Source organism: Mirounga angustirostris, unplaced genomic scaffold (assembly GCF_029215605.1).
Source record: "Mirounga angustirostris isolate CCGP_5_RB_7025 unplaced genomic scaffold, mMirAng1.0.hap1 SCAF_7, whole genome shotgun sequence".
Taxonomy (NCBI): domain Eukaryota; kingdom Metazoa; phylum Chordata; class Mammalia; order Carnivora; family Phocidae; genus Mirounga; species Mirounga angustirostris.
Genome location: NW_026991715.1, coordinates 32,208,181 through 32,227,000, shown reverse-complemented (window position 1 = coordinate 32,227,000; position 18,820 = coordinate 32,208,181). Strand labels below are relative to the sequence as shown.

Sequence of the window (18,820 nt, the reverse complement as noted above, 5' to 3'; positions counted from 1 at the left end):
CTTCTCCCTCTCCCACTCCCCCTGCTTGTGTTCCCTCTCTCGCTGTGTCTCTCTCTGTCAAATAAAATCTTAAAAAAAAAAAAGAAATCAGACCTAAGGAGGAGGATTATATGACACAGTGGGGAACTGAATCCATACGCTCAGCCCACCCCTGTCCTTCAAACTCTGAAGATTATTCAGAGTCAACCCCAGGACACTGGTGAGTGTGGGAAGCTCTTGGAGGGGTGAGGAGTGGGAGGGTGCCAGGGACCTGAAAGGTCTTATGAAGTTTCCTGCCAAGCTGGCCTAGGATTAACCCATCATTTCCCAGCCGGAGCTATCCCAGCTGTCTTGCTTTCCTGGGGCCTCTCATGTTAATCTATGGAACTGACCAACTGAGTTTGACCGTGACTGGCTTTGTTTTGCAAAACAAAATTGGTAAGGCAGGCCTCATGCTGACTGACTGAATGGTGTCATCAACTCAATTCAAGAGGTGCCACAAAAGCAAGGAAATGAAACTTCAATTTCCTCCTCATGTTAAATGATAGTTTATCATACCGATTATGACCCTTATGCAGCTCAGGGCAAATTATTTTATTGCTTTTTTTTGTGAACAGCCATAAACCACTCTCATCTTCCACTTTTTCCTCTAACTCCCACCCCCACCCCACACCTGATTAAGGCTCCTCAGAAAGGACTGTTCTCTATTGTCAATGGTCAGAGAACCAAAGCCTTGTTTTTTTACCCCCACCAACCTGTCAGGATTTTACCTTTATTCTAGGAAGCACAGGATTTGCTTTAAAACAGAAACAAACAACCAAGCAGAGGTGGGGAAAAGGCCATTCTGGCTTCAGAGTTCCCTTGTAACGTTCAGCTCCTCTCACTACTTGGATGAGCTTTGCTCCTGTTCTGGACCAGGCAGATATGGTTTGCTGTCTTCCCTGTATTCACACTGCCCCCGGACACACCTCCTCTAGAATGCTTGCCATAACACATTTTTATGGGCACAAATGTGCTTTCCTTCTCGATTGGGAAGGACTATGTCCCTTCATTTTTATGTCCTTGACCCACGGAAGGCATTCATTGAATGAAGAGATGGAAAGAGGCCACCCACAAAGTTCAGCTCATCTATTTCCCTACCTGCCAGCAAGTCTGTACCTATCTATTCCCAGATTCCAAGAGGTTCAGTTGCTCAGCTTCCTTGTGGACATCAGTGGGAGAGATGTGGTGTTTCTTTAGACTTAAACCTGTACCCTCTTCCCTTCACCTCCTCTTCTTAGGAAGTCTCTTTTACTCCCATGTCTTCAAAAGCTATCTCTATATTTATGTCTCCAAATTTGCATCTCCATCTTAAATTTCTTTTCTTTTAATTTTTTAAAAGATTTTATTTATTTATTTGACAGAGAGACAGCCAGAGAGGGAACATAAGCAGGGGGAGTGGGAGAGGGAGAAGCAGGCTTCCTGCCGAGCAGGGAGACCGGTCGCAGGGCTCAATCCCAGGACCCTGGGATCATGACCTGAGCCGAAGGCAGACGCTTCATGACTGAGCCACCCAGGCGCCCCTCCGTCTTAAATTTCTTCTCTAATTTATTTAGTCAGCTTTCCCAAATTTAATAGTCAATTGCCTGCTTGATGTCTCCACTTGAATGTCTCAGAAAAATTTCAAATTGACATGCTTAAAATGGAACTCTTTGCAATTTATTTTTATTTTTATTTCTTTGCATAAGCTCTATGCCCATAGTGGGGCTTAAACTCACAACTCCGAGATCAAGAGTCCCATGCTGTATTGACTGAATTAAAATGGAACTCTTGGGGTGCCTGGCTGGCTCAGTTGGTATAGCATGTGACTCTTGATCTTGGGGTTGTGAGTTCAAGCCCCACATTGGGTGTGGAGCCTACTTTATTTTTTTTTAAAGATCGATTGATTGATTGATTGATTTGACAGAGAGAGAGAGAAAGAGAATACAGGCAGGGGGAGCAACAGAGGGAGAGGGAGAAGCAGACTCCCTGCTGAGCAGGGAGCCTACTGCCGGGCTCTATCCCAGAACCCTGGGATCATGACCTGAGCCAAAAGCAGACGCTTAACTGACTGAGCCACCCAGGTATCCCGTGGAGCCTACTTTAAATAAATAAAATAAAATAAAATAAAATAAAATTAAGTTAAAAGAACTCTTTTTTTTTTTTTTTTTTTTTTTTATTCATGAGAGACAGAGACAGAGAGAGAGAGAGGCAGAGGGAGAAGCAGGCTCCCAAGGAGCAGGAAGCCCGATGCGGGACTCGATCCCAGGATCCTGGGATCATGACCTGAGCCGAAGGCAGACGCTTAACCATCTGAGCCACCCAGGCGCCCCAAGTTAAAAGAACTCTTGATTCCCATCTTCCCATCAGCCCTAAACTGGCTCTCTCTTGTTTTGCCTATGTCTGAAAGTGGCATCATCTGCCACTCACAAACTAAAACTGGAAAACCAGAGTTATCCTAGATCCTGCCTCTTCTCCCACACACCACATTCAGTCCATCAACAAATTTTATTGGTCCTACTTCATTTATACATACTTCTCATCTTCCCTGTTCTCTCTCTATTCACTCTGTCACTACCTTCATCCAAGCCACCATCAGCTCTTGCCTGGCCTAATATAATTGCCCTTTTTGTCTCCAGGCTTCCATGCTTGCCTCTCTCCAGTCCATTTTCCATTTGGCAGCCTGTATGAGTTTTCTTACGAAGTAATTAGGATCCTATCACCACTTCACTTAAAATCTTTTAGTGGCTTCCCATTCCTCTGGAGCAAAATTCAGACTTTTTACTGGGACCCCCTAGATCTTAGATGATCTGACCTCTTCCTACTTCTCTAATTTAACCTCATGCCACCACATGCAAACCATGCTCCTGTATCATCAAACTTTGATCAGCTCCTGGAATTTTTCAAGCTCTTTTCTGCTTTGGGCTTGATTGCTTATGATGCTTCTTTCTGGATTATGCTTTCCTGAAGCTCTTATAATTAGATTCTGTACATCCGTTGGGTATCAGCTTATATTTCAACTTCACAGAGAGCCTTCTCTGACCAATTTTTCTTTTTAAGATTTTATTTATTTATTTGAGAGACAGAGAGACAGGGAGAGAGAATCTGAAGCAGGCTTGGGGCTGAGCGCAAAGCCCACCATGGGGTTCAATCCCGCAAGATCATGACCTGAGTGAGATCACTTGCTTAACCGACTGAGCCACCCAGGTGCCTTTTTCTAAAGATGTTGCTGCCTTATTATGACAACTGTACATATTTCTATCATGACAGTTATCTCAATGTGTAATAATATTTTTTTTATTTGCTCATTGTTTGTGCCCTCCACTAGTATGCCAGTTCCATGAGGGCAGAGAACTGTCGATGTCATGAACTTCTGTATCCCCTGCATTTGTGCTATGCCTATAACAGAGTAGGTGCTCAGTGAATATTTATTAAGTGAATGAATGAAATAGGTTATAAATAGGAGCGACATATAACTATCATCAAGCCAGGGTACTTTTTAATGTGAAAGGAGACACACTTACAATTATACTTGGGACAACAGACATAAACCATAAAATGATAGAAAGAGCACTGGGGGGGCGCCTGGGTGGCTCAGTCGGTTAAGCGTCTACCTTCGGCTCAGGTCATGATTCCAGGTGCTGGGATCGAGCCCCGCATCGGGCTCCCTGCTCAGCAGGAAGCCTGCTTCTCCCTCTCCCACTCCCCCTGCTTGTATTCCCTCTCTCGCTGTGTCTCTCTCTGTCAAATAAATAAATAAAATCTTTAAAAAAAAAAAAAAAGAAAGAGCACTGGGTTTCCAGAGATATCAGAAATCCAAGGTGACTCTGACTTTGTGCCCTACAACAATTTTTTAAAGTTTATTTATTTATTTATTTTAAATAATCTCTATAGCCAACGTGGAACTCAAACTCATGACCCTGAGATCGAGAGTCACGTGCTCGGGCGCCTGGGTGGCTCAGTCGTTAAGCGTCTGCCTTCAGCCCAGGTCATGATTCCAGGGTCCTGGATCGAGCCCCACATCGGGCTCCCTGCTCAGCGGGGAAGCCTGCTTCTCCCTCTCCCACTCCCCCTGCTTGTGTTCCCTCTCTCTCTCCTGCTGTGTCTCTCTCTGTGAAATAGATAAATAAAATCTTAAAAAAAAAAAAAAAGAGTCATGTGCTCTTCTGACTGAGCCAGCCAGGCGCCGCTGTGCCCTACAACATGTTTAGTCAGGTGAAGCTAAGTTAAGGGGACTACTAGAGAAAGGGACATGCAATGAAAAGTAGTGTAGAAGGGGAATAGGATGACCTTTCCCTTACACTTGGGTGTAAGTGGCAATGGTATGTTTGGGAAACTTCGTATGTTCTTCTTCCTTCCTTTTTTTTTTTTTTTAAGATTTATTTATTTATTTATTTGACCGAGAGATAGCACAATAGGCAGAGTGGCAGACAGAGAGAGAGGGAGTAGCAGGCTGTCCGCTGAGCAGGGAGCCCGATGTGGGGCTTGATCCCAGCACCCTGGGATCATGACCTGAGCTGAAGGCAACCGCCTAACTGACTGAGTCACCCAGACGCCCCTCCTCCTTTTTTTTTTTTTTTAAGGTTTTATTTATTTATTTGAGAGAGAGACTGAGTGAGAGAGAGAGCGAGCATGAGTCGGGGGTCAGGGAGAGGGAGAAGCAGACTCCCCACTAAGCAGGGAAGGGAGCCCAATGCGGGACTCGATTGCAGGACCCTGGGATCATGACCCGAGCCAAAGGCAGACCCTTAACCAGCTGAGCCACCCAAGTGCCCCTCCTTCTTTCTTTTTATCTGAAGAATTTGGGTGAGGGGGCAGTGCCTGGGTGGCTCAGTTGGTTAAGCAACTAACTCTGTATGTAATTTTTAAAAATTTCATGTAGCACATCCAAGCCTTCCCCAATCAGTTACCTATCTGAGTTATTACCCAGCTGGTTGCTCCTGAGAATAGTATGGATCTTTTCCAGAGCAAAGGACCAAGCGGTTGCTTGAACTTGGAATTAGGAGACCAGAGATCTATCTTCAGCTTGACCTTTACCTATAGCCAAATAACCTTGGGCAAATAGCTTTCCTCATCTGTGAGCTGAGAGGATTGTAGGAGATGGTGAAGGTCTTCTCCATCTCTGAGATTTCATGAGCTGTTTAATGTTAGAAGAGCAGTAATCACCCACCACTTGCAGAGTTATGGAGGCATGGAGAGGTAGCACGGTCCTACCTCCAAGGGGGAGGCTTGTCAGCTCTATTGTTGAAACAGAAAAATACATAATGACTAGATATCATAGGCAGTGATATTTAAATTCCATCAAATAAAAGGCAGGCAATTTCAAGGAGCAGGCAATAAACCTTAAGGACAGAGTGTTTGAGTTAGATAGTAGTTAGGGCAAAAGTATTTCAGGGAAGATGGTCTCCACTGGGACACAGAAGTTAAGTGGGAATACTATATGTGAAGAACTATCATAATTTGGTCTAGCTAGGGCTGAGGAAACAAAGGATGGAATTGGAAAAGTGAGTTAGGAGCAGTTACCTGTGGGAAGGGCAGTGGGCTGGAGGAAGGAGTAAAGCTGATTATTCACTTTTTGGTCTATTGACTTCTAAATTGTTTGAATTTTTATGAGAATATATTTATAGAAAAAATATTTTAATGTTTACTGCAGGATATTGTGCAGTTTAGGAGACTTGAAATGTCAAGACCAAAGAATTGAGATTTTATTCTCTAGGACATTGCAAGTTTTTTTTTTTTTTCAAGGATTTAAAAAATTTTAAGTACAATCTGCCCCTCAACGTGGGACTCAAACTCCTGACCCAGACATCAAGAGTCACATGTTCTACCAATTGAGCCAGCCAGGTGCCCTGTTTATTTGTTTTTAAATCAAATGATGATGAATTGAATGTGATACATTAGTAAGATAAATATGGTAACAATGTGTTAAGTGGAGAGTCAAGAGGCAAAATATCAATTATTGAGTGCAAAATTTAGTGCAAAATTCAGGTACAAGGTACAACAGTGTTAGTCAAGACTGGAGGCAAAGGTAACGAAGAGGAGGGTACAGATTTGGAGTCCAAACCTAAAGGAAGATGACTTAAATATAAAAAGTAGAGCAGAGGGGGGTGCCTGGGTGGCTCAGTCGTTAAGCGTCTGCCTTGGGTTCATGATCCTGGGTTGTAGCCCCGTGTCATTGGGCTCCCTGCTCGGCGGGGAGCCTGCTTCTCCTCCTCCCTCTGCCCCTCCACCACCGATCCTGCACGCGCTCTCTTTCTCTCTCACAAATAAATGAAGTCTGTAAACAAAAACAAAAAACAAAAACAAAAAAACAAAAAAACAAGGAAAGAAAGAAAGACTGTCAAGGGAGGGGCACCTGGATGGTTCAGTCAGTTAAGCATCTGCCTTCTGCTCAGGTCATGATCCGGAGGTCCTGGGATAGAGTCCCGCATCAGGCTCCTGACTCAGTGCAGAGTCTGCTTCTCCCTCTCCCTCTGCACCTCCCCCTGCTCGAGCTCTCTCTCGCTCTCTCTCTCTCTCTCTCTAACAAATGAAAATCTTAAAAAGAAGAGAAGAGAAGAGAAGAGAAGAGAAGAGAAGAGAAGAGAAGAGAAGAGAAGAGAAAAAGGCCATCAAGGGAGAGGGGGGAGCTAGCCCTTTCTTCCTTGTGATACAGTGTTCATCAGGACATTTGCTGCATGTCTAACCTGAACCAGCACTGCTATATTTTTGGCTTACCAAATCCTCCAGGACCTCTCACTATGGATTCAGGCCTTCAAACTCTCCTTTTCTCCAAGCGACAGAACCCTAATTACTCCAGTGTCTCACTAGTTCTCCCTCACACTCTTTTTTACTATTCTCTGCTGTCACAGAGCTTTGATGGCCTCATCAAGCCCTACGTGCATTTCCCCATGGCCTGCGTACATTTCTAACCCCCATCATTTCAGCGAGGTAGCCTTGATTCCTGCCTCCGTCAGCTGGGACCACAACCATCAAAGCGGCAGTGGTGCAAGGGCAAGAACATGAAACTGACAACCGGGACACACTTGCTTCTCTGCTCTCACCCTTGGAGATCTTATCTACTCCAAAATTCCAGTTCAATTTCCCTGCTGATGGTGGCTAAATCCCCATCTCTCTGCAAATTCTAGGCACCACAGCTCTAATGCTTCACCAGCCATTTCTACTGGGATGACAACTTTAATTTTCTTTTATGACTTCTGTGGTCTAATGACACTTCGAGTGACTGAGGCTTACTCCTGAATCTTCCCTGACTCCTCCCTCTGCTCTACTTTTTTTTAGAAAAAGATTTTATTTATTTGACAGAGACACAGCGAGAGTGGGAACACAAGCAGGGGGAGTGGGAGAGGGAGAAGCAGGCTTCCTGCTGAGCAGGGAGCGCGATGCGGGACTCGATCCCAGGGCCTTGGGATCATGACCTGAGCAGAAGGCAGACGCTTAACTGACTGAACCACCCAGGCACCCCTCCCTTGAGGGTCTTTCTTTCTTTCCTTTTTTTTTTTTTTTTAAATCATTTATTTGTGAGATAGAGCACGCGCAGGATCGGTGGTGGAGGGGCAGAGGGAGGAGGAGAAGCAGGCTCCCCGCCAAGCAGGGAGCCTGATGACGCGGGGCTCCATCCTAGGATCATGAACCCAAGGCAGATGCTTAACTGACTGAGGCACCCAAGCGCCTCTCTTGATGGTCTTTCAAAACAGAGTATACAGTGTTCTCCTCTTCCTTAGGCTTTTGATTAGGAGCTCTTCTGTTAAGAAGCACGTGGCTGAATCAAGTGATCTCTTATAGACTGCAAGAAGGTTCTGGTGAAGAAATGATAAGGGACCTCAGTACCTCAACATAGGTCTGCGCAGGTACCTGAGAATCTGAGAGGAGTGTGGGAATGAATCTGGGCTCCCGGTGCCCCAGCAGGCCTCTTCCCTTACCCACATGCCTAGTTCCCTTACCCCTGGTCTCCGTACTCCCTCACTGACCAAGTGCAATCTGAGGCTTCCTGAAGCCTTGGCCTAATTTCCTCAATACTTGCAGTGGTCATCCAACTTCGCTTTTCTGATGAAAAGGACAGTCTGGCAGGGTGGGCAGAGCACCAGCCATGGCGATGTTCAGGGCCTTGGAGTCTAGTGTTACCTCTTCAGTCATCTCCTTTAGTGACACCGGGCAGGGCGCTTTGCTCCTCTAAAACCAACTTTTTCCCCCTTTTGTTAGGGAATGCAGCGGGATTAGCTGGTTTAGAGCTGTAGTTGTACTCAAAGGTCTTTAACTTCTCCTGAAGGCTTTGCTCTGGTTCTTGCTTTCATTTCATTTCCCCCAACCCAAACATCTGTATCTGGGCCCTGAGTCTCTCTCTGGCTTTTGTGATCAATTATTATAAGTAGTTTGTGATCTGGGGCTAGAAATTTGTCTTTCTCTGGATCCTGTTTTTCCTTCCTCTACCCTCTAAAATAAACACTCCTCCTTTGACATTCTTTTGAAACTTTGACCTCTACTATAGACCATAATTGTTAGCCTTTTTCTTTGAGTACCCCCTAGCGAACCAGGATTCTGCCCTCCCAAGTCAGCAGGAGTCAGGCTATCTTGCTTTATCATTCTAAGGAAGGCCTTTGCAAGTCAAAAGTTAGGTTTCTCCATTCTGGAGAAGGGCTGAGAAATTTAACTCTTCGGCTTGCAGAGGAGAGAGGAAGAGGACACCTTTCACTGCATATGAATGGTAGTCATTCTGCAAAGCTGTCAGGATAGTTAAGAATGTCACCAGAGATTCCCTGGGCTCCCAGAGCCTAAGTGGCATCAAGAAACAGTATGGATTTGGGTGATAGCAGCCTGAATTCAAATCCACCTTCTTGTGTTTAATTTTAGGTTGGGTGCTTAACTTACCTAAGCCGCAGTTTCCTCAGTAATGAGAGGGGAATAATTGTAACTCTTTATAAGTGGATTGTTCCCAGGATTGAAGCATATAATATTTATTAAGCACTTGACACTTAGTAGGTGCTCCATTACTTCCTTTTCCCCCTTGCTGTTACAACTGCCCATTGGCAAGCCCTGAGGAGAATGGCGGGGGCCCATAGGAGCTCTAGGAACAGACCTCACAGTTTTCTTGGGAGTCCCTAATTCTACTCATGGCAAAGGTCAGATGGAAGGAGGAGGAGGAGGAGGAAGTAGAGGAGGTAAAGGAGGTGGGAGGGAGAGGAGAAAAAGCTTTGGAGGGGCCTGGCAAGCAGAAGCGTATTTTTCTTTTAATCTAGACTGAGAAAGTACAGGCTTCTATTCTCCAGGCCATGTGAAGTAGTGCCTGCATTTGAAATATGTGGACAGGCTCATGGACAGGTTTCCCTCATTGAGTTGATTCTTTTTTCAACAGGTTTTCAGGATCCACCAGAGATTGTGGCGAATCTGCCTGTCTTGGGCCCTGAACCTATTGAATATAGGAGTTTTACTGTTCTGTCACCTTAATGATAGCCAGTTTGTTAAGGATGAGCCAAAAGGGAAGGAGAGTAGGGTTGTAACTAGTGAATCTGAATAACACTGCGATGCCTTGGAATGAATCCCTGACAGGAAGGTGATGGATGTAGAGAAATCTAAATTCCTTTATTTTCTGGCTCAGGGTCTATGTAGGAAGGTTGGTTGATGTGATTGATTCCCATGAAGGTAAGATGAATGAGGATGAGAGAGACTTGGAAGGAATGGGACTAGGAGCTTTTTGGGGAAGTAGGAATTCTTTTCATGGAATTCCCAATTGCTCTGGGTTTCATTAGTTGAAAACCTCAGATATAAACCCACAGAAGACATAAGGCATGCTCTTCTTGAATGATCATAATTTTATGATTTTTGTTTCTCTCTGAGCCCCAGGTTAATAATCTTTTTTTTTGGTTGCCTATTTCTTCTTCTTCTTCTTAAAGATTTTATTTATTTATTTGAGAGAAAGAGAGAGAGAACATGAGTGGGGTGAGGGGCAGAGGGAGAAGCAGACTCCCTGCTGAGCAGGGAGCCCCAGACTCGATCCTGGGACTCCAGGATCATGACCTGAACCGAAGGTAGATGCTTAACCCACTAAGCCATCCAGGCGCCCCATTGGTTGCCTATTTCTTCACCATAATTCTTGTGCTTAGGTAGTGTCTCGTTCCCCTTTCCAGTACCACCACATAGACACTCTCTCTGTCACTAACTGTGGTGTCTTTCTGTAAACTTCCTTAGGAGAGAGGTAGAGGAAATCTTCCATTTCTTTGACATAGGCTGCACTTTAATGGATTTCTCCTTGTCTCTGGCATCTGTGAGAGTTATAAATGCACCAGAAGGAATAGAGACCACTGTGAGCTTTCAAGGTACCTGCTTATGGTTTCTCTTGAGATGTCATCTTCCTTAACGAATATTTCACCTTCCTTTTCACTAAAAAAAAAAGAGGGGTTATTTCCTGTTGGCATTTTAAAAAATAACTAATTCTTTTTTCTAAAAGTATTTTATGACAAGTATTTTTTTAATTTTTATTCATTTATTCTATTCTTTTATTTTTTAAAGATTTTATTCATTCGAGACACAGAGATAGAGAGAGAGCATGAGCAGGGGGAGAGGCAGAGGGAGAGGGAGAGGGAGAAGCAGGCTCCCCGCTGAGCCAGGAGCCTGATGTGGGGCTCCATCCCAGGACCCTGGGATCACAACCTGAGCCGAAGGCAGACGCTTAACCGTCTGAGCCACCCAGGCACCCCCATTTATTTTTTTTAAAGATTTTATTTACCCATATGAGAGAGAGAGAGAGTGGGGGAGGGCAGGCAGAGGGAGAGAGAGAAGCAGGCTCCCCACTGAGCAGGGATCACAATGCAGGGCTCCATCCCAGGACCCTGGGATCATGACCTGAGCTGAAGGCGGATGCCACCCAGGCGCCCCTATCTATCTATCTATCTATCTATCTATCTATCTATCTATCTATCTATCTATCTATCTATCATCTATCTATTTATTTATTTTTAAGGGGGCTCGAACTCACAACCCTGAGATCAAGAGTCACAAGGTCTACTGACTGAGCCAGCCAGGTACCCCAGTAACTCATTCTTTTTGGTAAGAAAAATACTTGTTTATTGTAGAGAAATGTAAAAATACAGAAAAACACAAAAAGGAAAACAAATTACTCTTTTGGTATTACATGACAGCAAATATTTTCATATTTTCTTTTTTTTTTTTAAAGATTTTATTTATTTATTTATTTCACAGAGAGAGAGAGCGAGAGCAGGAACAGAAGCAGGGGGAGTGTGAGAGGGAGAAGCAGGCTTCCCGTGGAGCAGGGAGCCAGATGCGGGGGCTCAATCCCAGGACCCCCGGGATCATGACCTGAGTCGAAGGCAGACGCTTAACCGACTGAGCCACCCAGGCGCCCCATATTTTCTTTTTTTTTTTTTAGATTTTATTTATTTATTTGAGAGAGAGAATGAGAGAGAGAGAGAGAGAGAGCACATGAGAGGGGGGAGGGTCAGAGGGAGAAGCAGACTCCCTGCTGAGCAGGGAGCCCGATGCAGGACTCAATCCAGGGACTCCAGGATCATGACCTGAGCCGAAGGCAGTCGCTCAACCAACTGAGCCACCCAGGTGCCCACCCCTCATATTTTCTTAAGTAAGCTATATGCCCAGTGTGGGACTTGAACTCACGACCCTGAGATCAAGAGTGGCATGACTTGGGACGCCTGGGTGGCTCAGTTGGTTAAGCGACTGCCTTCGGCTCAGGTCATGATCCTGGAGTCCCTGGATCGAGTCCCGCATCAGGCTCCCTGCTCGGCGGGGAGTCTGCTTCTCCCTCTGACCCTCCCCCGTCTCATGTGCTCCCTTTCTCTCTCATTCTCTCTCTCTCAAATAAATAAATAAAATCTTAAAAAAAAAAAAGTGGCATGACTTAACTGAGCCAGTAGGTGCCCCAGTATTTTCCTGTTTCAAAAAACAAAATTGGTGGGGTGCCTGGGTGGCTCAGTCGTTAAGCATCTGCCTTCTGCTCAGGTCATGATCCCAGGGTCCTGGGATCGAGCCCCGCATGGAGCCCCGCATGGAGCCCCGCATGGAGCCCCGCATGGAGCCCCGCATGGGGGGGGGTCTCTGCTCAGCAGGGAGCCTGCTTCTCCCTCTCCCACTCCCCCTGCTTGTGTTCCCTTTATAGCTGTCTTCTGTGTCAAATAAATAAATAAAATCTTTGAAAAAAATTAGGTTTTCCTGAACATGCTGTTTTTGTAATTAACTTTATTCACTTACTATATCACGTATGTTTTTCACGTTGCTAAGTGTTTCTCCAGAATATTATTTTAATGGTTGATATTCCATTGTGGGGCCATGATTTAACTAGTTTGCCCTACTGTTGAACATTTAAATTGTTTTATAATTTAAAACATTAGGCTGAAAGTGTTTCCCCACTCTTGGTGATCATTTTACTTGTTTATTCAACATATCTGAAATACCTCCTCCCTGCAGAGTGCTTGGCCTTTCCACAGATGGGAGACTCCCAAAGCTGGGATGCTCAGATTTAGGAGACCAGTTGTTGAGCTCCCAGGGGCTCCCCACCCCAAGACTGCCAGTGGAAGATGTAGAAGTGCAAATGAGGAAGGTAGAATCCACAACTTTCCTAGTCTCTTGCCCAGGTTCTCCCTGAGGCATACAGACACCCCAGGAAGCCCAAGTTAAGAGAGCAAACACACTTTGAATATGGTTCAAGTTCAAAGGGCTTCCTTGTCCCTCAAGTTTCTTTGGTTGCATTAAAATAACACTTTCTAAATCTGGCAGTCTGGATTGTTTTCCTATTGGCCAGTTCCTGATTCTCAATTATATTATCTCTCAAACACTTATATCAAGGGGGTTGGATATTTAGTTTTTCCCTTAGCCTTGTGCATAATTGGAATATACAAGCAGGGTTTCCCATTCCCTTTTTTAAACTAAGGTTTCCCTTTAAAGAGAGAAGTAAAAGGTCTCAGGTGGATATATATTCTAGCATTTATTGCAAAACAAAGTTGAGTTCCCAATCTGGGAAAATAACAAGACAGAGTCATTTTACAGCTCTTTGGGGGAAAAAAAAATCCCTCTTTGGGCGGGGTGGTGGAGGGGAGCCTTTCTTGATAAGTTGGGGTCACCTGCCTACTTACTATGACCATTCTTTTTCCATGGTTAGAGAGGTGGTTTCTGAGCTGGGAAAGTCCTCAGCTTATGTTGGGTCCTAGTTTCCCCAGGGTTTTGTGGGGAGAACTTTTTTTTTTTTTTAAGTAAGCTCTGCACCCAGTGTGGGGCTTGAACTCACAACCCCAAGATCAAGAGTCACATGCTCTACCAACTGAGCCAGTGAGCACCCCGAGAACTTTTTAAAAGTGCATACTCAGACGAAAAGCCCAACACCCTAAAAAACCTCCCACTAGGTAGGTCTGTGGTCTCTGCCCCACTTATGTGCATGGACATATAGTTGGTCTTGCTGGAGCTAGCCAGCATCGGGGAAGGTTGCCCCTTCAGAAGTCCGTACTGAACTCTTAGTTTTTTGCTTCCATTCCCTCTGAAACTTACAGTGACAAGTACTTTGAGGGTCCCTCTGGATAAGACCCCCAAACCAAACTCCCCTCTAGCAAGCTGCAAAAGGCCGGGCGCAAAAACCAGGAAATAACGTGCAGGAGAGGGGAGATGGGGTCTGCCCACGTTGGAAGGCCGGGCTCCAATCTCGACTCTGTCGAGAGTACGCTGTATAAGCTGGGGCCTCCGTTTCCCCCGCGAACTGCAGATGCGAAGAGGGCTGCAGCCCAACCCTGTGATTTTCCAGTTGTTTTCGAATTCACTGTCTCTGAGGGAGAAGCCGTGCCCCCCTCCTTTGTCATGCAGCGGAGCAAGTGAATCTGCGCGGGGAGCTGTCAGGCCCTGGCTCCGCCCCCGGACCACGCGCTGCCTGGGGGGCGTGAGCAGTAGTACTTGTTCACCACGTGCCTGCACTGCTCACACCGGACCGTGCAGCACCACTGGAATTTGCAGTTGCAGCTGCTGACAGCCTCGGCTCTTCTCTCCTCCACCTGCAGGCCACACTCGGTGCACAAGCGCCCGCAGCTGCGTTGCTCCCACCGAGACGCGGTGTGGTTGCTCTGCAGACACTCCCGACCTTCTGTGCCAGAGACGCCCAGGCTGGAGTTGCGGGTGCAGTAGTCTGGCGATTCCTCTAAAAAGATCAGCTCAGCCTCTGCGCTGGGAAGGAAGGCCTCCGTGGGTGCCCAGCGGCCCTCAGCGCTGTTGCCCGCCCTCAGCTGCCGCTTATCCATCTCAATTTTCAGGGCCCGGTCATACTTGGCCTTCAGGTAGTCCCCCATCTCCCTGAAGTCAGCCAGCTGCAGCCAGCATGTCTGGATGCTGCAACTCCCGGAGATGCCATGGCATTTGCAGGTCCTTCTCATGATGGCTCTCACTGCCTTCAGGGAGAGAAAGAGAGAAGGATTCTGGGTAGGGAAGACCGAAGGCTAGCAACCAAATGGGCTATTTTAAAGTTGTGCTGCTTGACTTTGGAGGAGCATCAGAATTCCGGGGGAGGCCTGTGACAAACGCCCCACCTCAGATCTTCTCAGCTGGACTGTTCAGGGGTGGAAACGCCTTGGTAAGGGTAGTTTTAAAGCGCCCTTGGGTATTCTTTGGGGAAATCAGGCAAATGTTGAGGAATCAGGAAACCTAGGCTGTAGGCCCAACTCCATCACTTGTTGAGCTTGTTTCCCTCTCTCATTGGAATAAGAATGATCAAGAGGGTACTGTGTCAATTAAAGAAGAAGATATGGGGCGCCTGGGTGGCTCAGTTGGTTGGGCGGCTGCCTTCGGCTCAGGTCGTGATCCTGGAGTCCCAGGATCGAGTCCCGCATCGGGCTCCCCGCTCAGTGGGGAGTCTGCTTCTCCCTCTGACCCTCTCCCCTCTCATGCTCTCTCTCACTCTCTCTCTCAAATAAATAAATAAAATCTTTAAAAAAAAAAAAAAAGAAGAAGATATGATCTTCGGCACTATTATTGTTTTCAAGGTAGGGGCTAGAGTATTGGGGAGGGTTTGGATTTGTTCTCTCCCAGAGGGAAGGGAGCTCATGCAGTCTGAACCCCACCACCCAAGCAATTACTCATGTGTGTAATTGCCTTGAAAACCTCTTCGCCTTGCTCTGGGCAACCAGGTTGCCTGGGTATAGGTTCAAAGGGAAATTTTTATGCTCTTAGCTTTAAATCCAACTTGCTTCCAGATTTGAGTTCAGAACTCTCCAGAAGTCTTGGGGGTAAAATAGACCCTCCAGAGAAGCCTAGATCAGTCCCAATCCCTCGAAGTCTTAAGATACAGATCTTAGGATACAGGTTAGCTGATAACCCCCCATTAATTTCCTAGAACACACAGTTGAAGTGGTTAAAATTTTAAGTCATGAGAGCAAGGCTTTGGTACTGTATTGTTCTGTGTTCTCAGAAACCTGCCTGTGGAAGGGGCTAGACCATAATGATTAGTAATAAGACTAAAGTAGAAGATCTGAGTTTATTGCCTGGTTCTGATGCTTATTAGTTGTATTGCCTTGGCCAAGCCACTTGGCTCAGCCTGAACTGGCTTTGTCATCCAGAGAATGGGGGTAGCCATCCCAGTCCTGATAGGTGGTGTAAGGATGACACATGGGTATGAGACAGCTCTTGTTAAGTTGTAAGGGCTGTACAGATGTGAGGCTCTTGCCAGTACTGATCCTGATGGTTTGCCCGTGGACTCCTATACCTACCAGCCTGCCTGCCCTGTTGTTGTGAAGATTCATCAGGGCTCTAGCATCCTTTCCCTTTTCCAGGCTGTCCACAAAGAGTTTGGAGATCCTTTCCCCAAATTCCACATTGTCGCTGCAGCCTCCCCAGATCCAGCCATGACCTCCTGTACATAAGGAAAGAGTAAGTTCTGCACACAATTTCCCTGCTAAGTTTCAGGAGAAGAGTCAAGGTCACTTTGGCTAACATAGCCAAACCATCCCCCAAGAGCTCTAGAAGCATATAAAGCTGCAGGTGAGACCAGGAAGTAGAGGTGCTCACGGTGGGTGGGTGAGGTCCTTTTCACAAAACCAACTGCCCACCATTCAGGTACATTCCATCTCTAGGCAATTAGTCTCTATACCCTCAGTAAAGGTAACCATACTGAGCCTGGCCTAAATGATCTTAGAGGTTCACTGCAGCTCAAACATTCTGGAATTCTGCACCATTACCCTACAGTAGTCTCATTAAGAGCCATCTCCTCCCTCTTTAATGACAAATCTGAGTCTCTTAGATGGTCTACAAATAATTGAGTAGCTCTGGATTGTGGCCAAGCTGTTCTTGGCCTGAAATATGAGGGTTAGCTTTAAGCTCTCTTTGGCGTTCTCATTCCTAGATGTCTTGTTGCTTTTAGAGCTTGGTGCTACTTGGTGATCCTAAAATCATGGACCCAGGCTCAACTCTTGGAAGGGTATAGGGTATAGGTCCAGGAGCTCCCTCAGCACCAAGAAGTTGCTGGTAGCATCTAGGGGTTTGAGGGACCTGTGTCCCTTAGCCTTTCCCTGGAAGACCTTAGCCTGCATGTAGCTCTGCATCCCTCACTTCTTCCCACCCACATCAGAGAGCACAACTTACCTGTTTTTCCATTTTTTGACTCATCACAGCCACAGTTTTCAAAGTCGCCCATGCTACAGTTCTTGGTGATGGTGTACATGACTCCCGCAGAGCTGATGGCATGAATGAAGGAAGTCTCCCTGGTGGCTTTGGAGAGAAAGAGGGGACTGGAAACTTGGACCCTGATGACCCAAAGCAGAGGCTTTGGAAAAGCAATGGTCTCTCTCTCCTGGCCCCTGTCCCTTTTGGGTTTAAGAGGAGGCTCTTCTCCTTGAGACAACAGGGCATGTCTTTCCAGCACCCTTATGTCTTTCAGGCAGACATGAGTATCTCCATGGGGGTGGGGATAGTAAAACCCAGACAGAGAGTGATGGGACCAAGGCCACTCTCCTCACCATTTGTATTGGGACCAAGACTCTGCTCTCCTGAAATCCAGCCTGGCCTTCTGTTCATTAGCCACTGCTTCTGGTCCTTGGGCTATGAAGACTCAGGGCCACGTAGCTGGCTTAGGAAAGAGAGAAGGGCCTTTTCTTCCTTCTGACATGAAGCAGGAACTATGTAATACTTAACAATGATCATGGCTACCATTTACTGAGCTCGTATCTTACTAAACTCTTTAAAAAACATTGTCCCGTTTCATTTCCACACACTTCCCATTCTGCCTATATACCCCACGGGAAGATACTTCTCTTCGTCCACATCTTCTTTACTCCCTTCCCCCACCTCTTCTCAGGCAACACTCTATTGTTTGTATATAAATGACCTTTATGTAAATTACTACATACAGTTATAAAGAGCTGCACAGGTGTGCGCGCATGCACGCGAACACACGACACACACATGACACAGCTCAATGTGATCTTTCAGCCTCTCTGTTGTTGGGATTTTACGACAGCTGGGCAGATGGGAAACTCCTCGGGGGCTGCAAACACAGAGCCCTTTCCCTGTTTTTATTTCATGCAACTCAGTGCAAGATAAGTGTATACAAACACACAAATAGAGGCATGCATTTTAAAAAACAGAGAAATTATTACATTTGTATGGAAATACCTTTGTATTCACCTCCTTCAACCCTTACAGTTCTCCTGGTGAGCTAAGTAGAGCTAGCCTTATTGACCCAATGACAAAACTGGGGTTTGAGAGAGGATGTAACTCAGGGTTTCACAGCAAGGAAGTGGCAGATCAGCAGATCACTGATACCCTTTCCATTTCACTGTGCATAGAGACGTCATACATGCAACACATACACATACTGAAAGCCCACCGCCATGCACATGTACCCTTTTGTGTAGGTGCACAAACTTACCACTTCTCAGCCTGTTGTGAGTGGAGAGCTGGAGAGCATTTTCTGGGCAGTTCCAGCGTTCCCAAGCAAATTGGAACTTACACTCCTCAATGCCACTCTGGGCTCCCAGGGCCACACTGGTCGTGTAGGTCAGATAGGCCTGGCAAAGGGAAAAGGGCTATGAAGGTCAGCCCTGGCTCCGCTCAGGTCGTCTGGGGTTGGGGGGGTTAGCAAGCAGGACTCAAATGGGTTAGCTCTCCAGGGAGAAACAATTGTGGGTTCCTCTGGGTGGGGGACCTCTGGCACTGTCTCCCCTCCCCTCCTTTCTTTCTCCAAAAGAGTTCCCTTAGGAACCCGGATGGGTAAAAACAGGAGCCAGAGACCATCCTACCTTGGGACCTGTTACCAGGAAATTGTTCACTGACCTATCAAAAAGAGAAAAAGTGAGGCAGTGGTGAATGGGGCTGAGATAATGGGGGTTGCCTCGGTGGGGAGTGGGGAAGGTGCAGCAGGGGAAGGACTTACCAGGCGGAGGCAGTGAAGGTGGCAAAGCATATGCCCACAGCTACCCTGAGCATAAACAGGTCCCCCATGGCCTTGCTCACCCCCAGGGGACCAGTCCAGCCCAGGGCCAACTCCAGAGAAGTGAGGAGAGGGCAGGGTCTTTCTCAGTATTTATGTGGGGGAAATTCTGAATAACCAAGGGGGAAAAATCAACAGCTCTTCTCATTTGTCCCTCACTGGCAGGGCTGCAGGAGCCCCTGACCCAATGGGGGACCAGGAAGGAAGGACTCAGCCCAAAGCCTCCAAGGAAAGCCCCGCCCCACCCCGCCCCACCAGCCCTTCTTCCCTCCCAGGCTGACAGAGGGGCTGAAGCCTTTCCCTACCCTTGAGGTTTCTTTCCTCTATAAATCAGACTTGTCTCTTCCTGCTGGGTGGCTCATTTCTCAGAATCTTGTAGCCTGGAGCAGATGAGGTTCCCAA

The 18,820-nt window shown here is 46.5% G+C and overlaps 1 protein-coding gene across 1 annotated transcript; it reads right to left on the bottom strand.

Moving 5' to 3' along the window:
- Window positions 1-13,841: 13,841 nt before the first annotated feature.
- Window positions 13,842-18,429, bottom strand: WNT8A (Wnt family member 8A). Its single transcript, XM_045889392.1, has 6 exons — window positions 18,362-18,429; window positions 18,228-18,261; window positions 17,858-17,996; window positions 16,573-16,698; window positions 15,702-15,844; window positions 13,842-14,387 (listed from the first exon to the last, which is right to left on the bottom strand). Exons 1-6 carry the CDS (start codon window positions 18,427-18,429, stop codon window positions 13,842-13,844), a joined length of 1,056 nt encoding a protein of 351 aa, XP_045745348.1.
- Between the last annotated feature and the right edge of the window lie 391 nt (window positions 18,430-18,820).

Bases quoted from the DNA above. Each gene is read 5' to 3' on its own strand.
- WNT8A (XM_045889392.1), bottom strand. From the start codon at position 18,429: ATGGGGGACCTGTTTATGCTCAGGGTAGCTGTGGGCATATGCTTTGCC. The intron at 18,262-18,361 runs GTAAGTCCTTCC...TCTTTTTGATAG, and splicing joins ACCTTCACTGCCTCCGCCTG to GTCAGTGAACAATTTCCTGG. The intron at 17,997-18,227 runs GTAGGATGGTCT...TCCCTTTGCCAG, and splicing joins TCCTGGTAACAGGTCCCAAG to GCCTATCTGACCTACACGAC.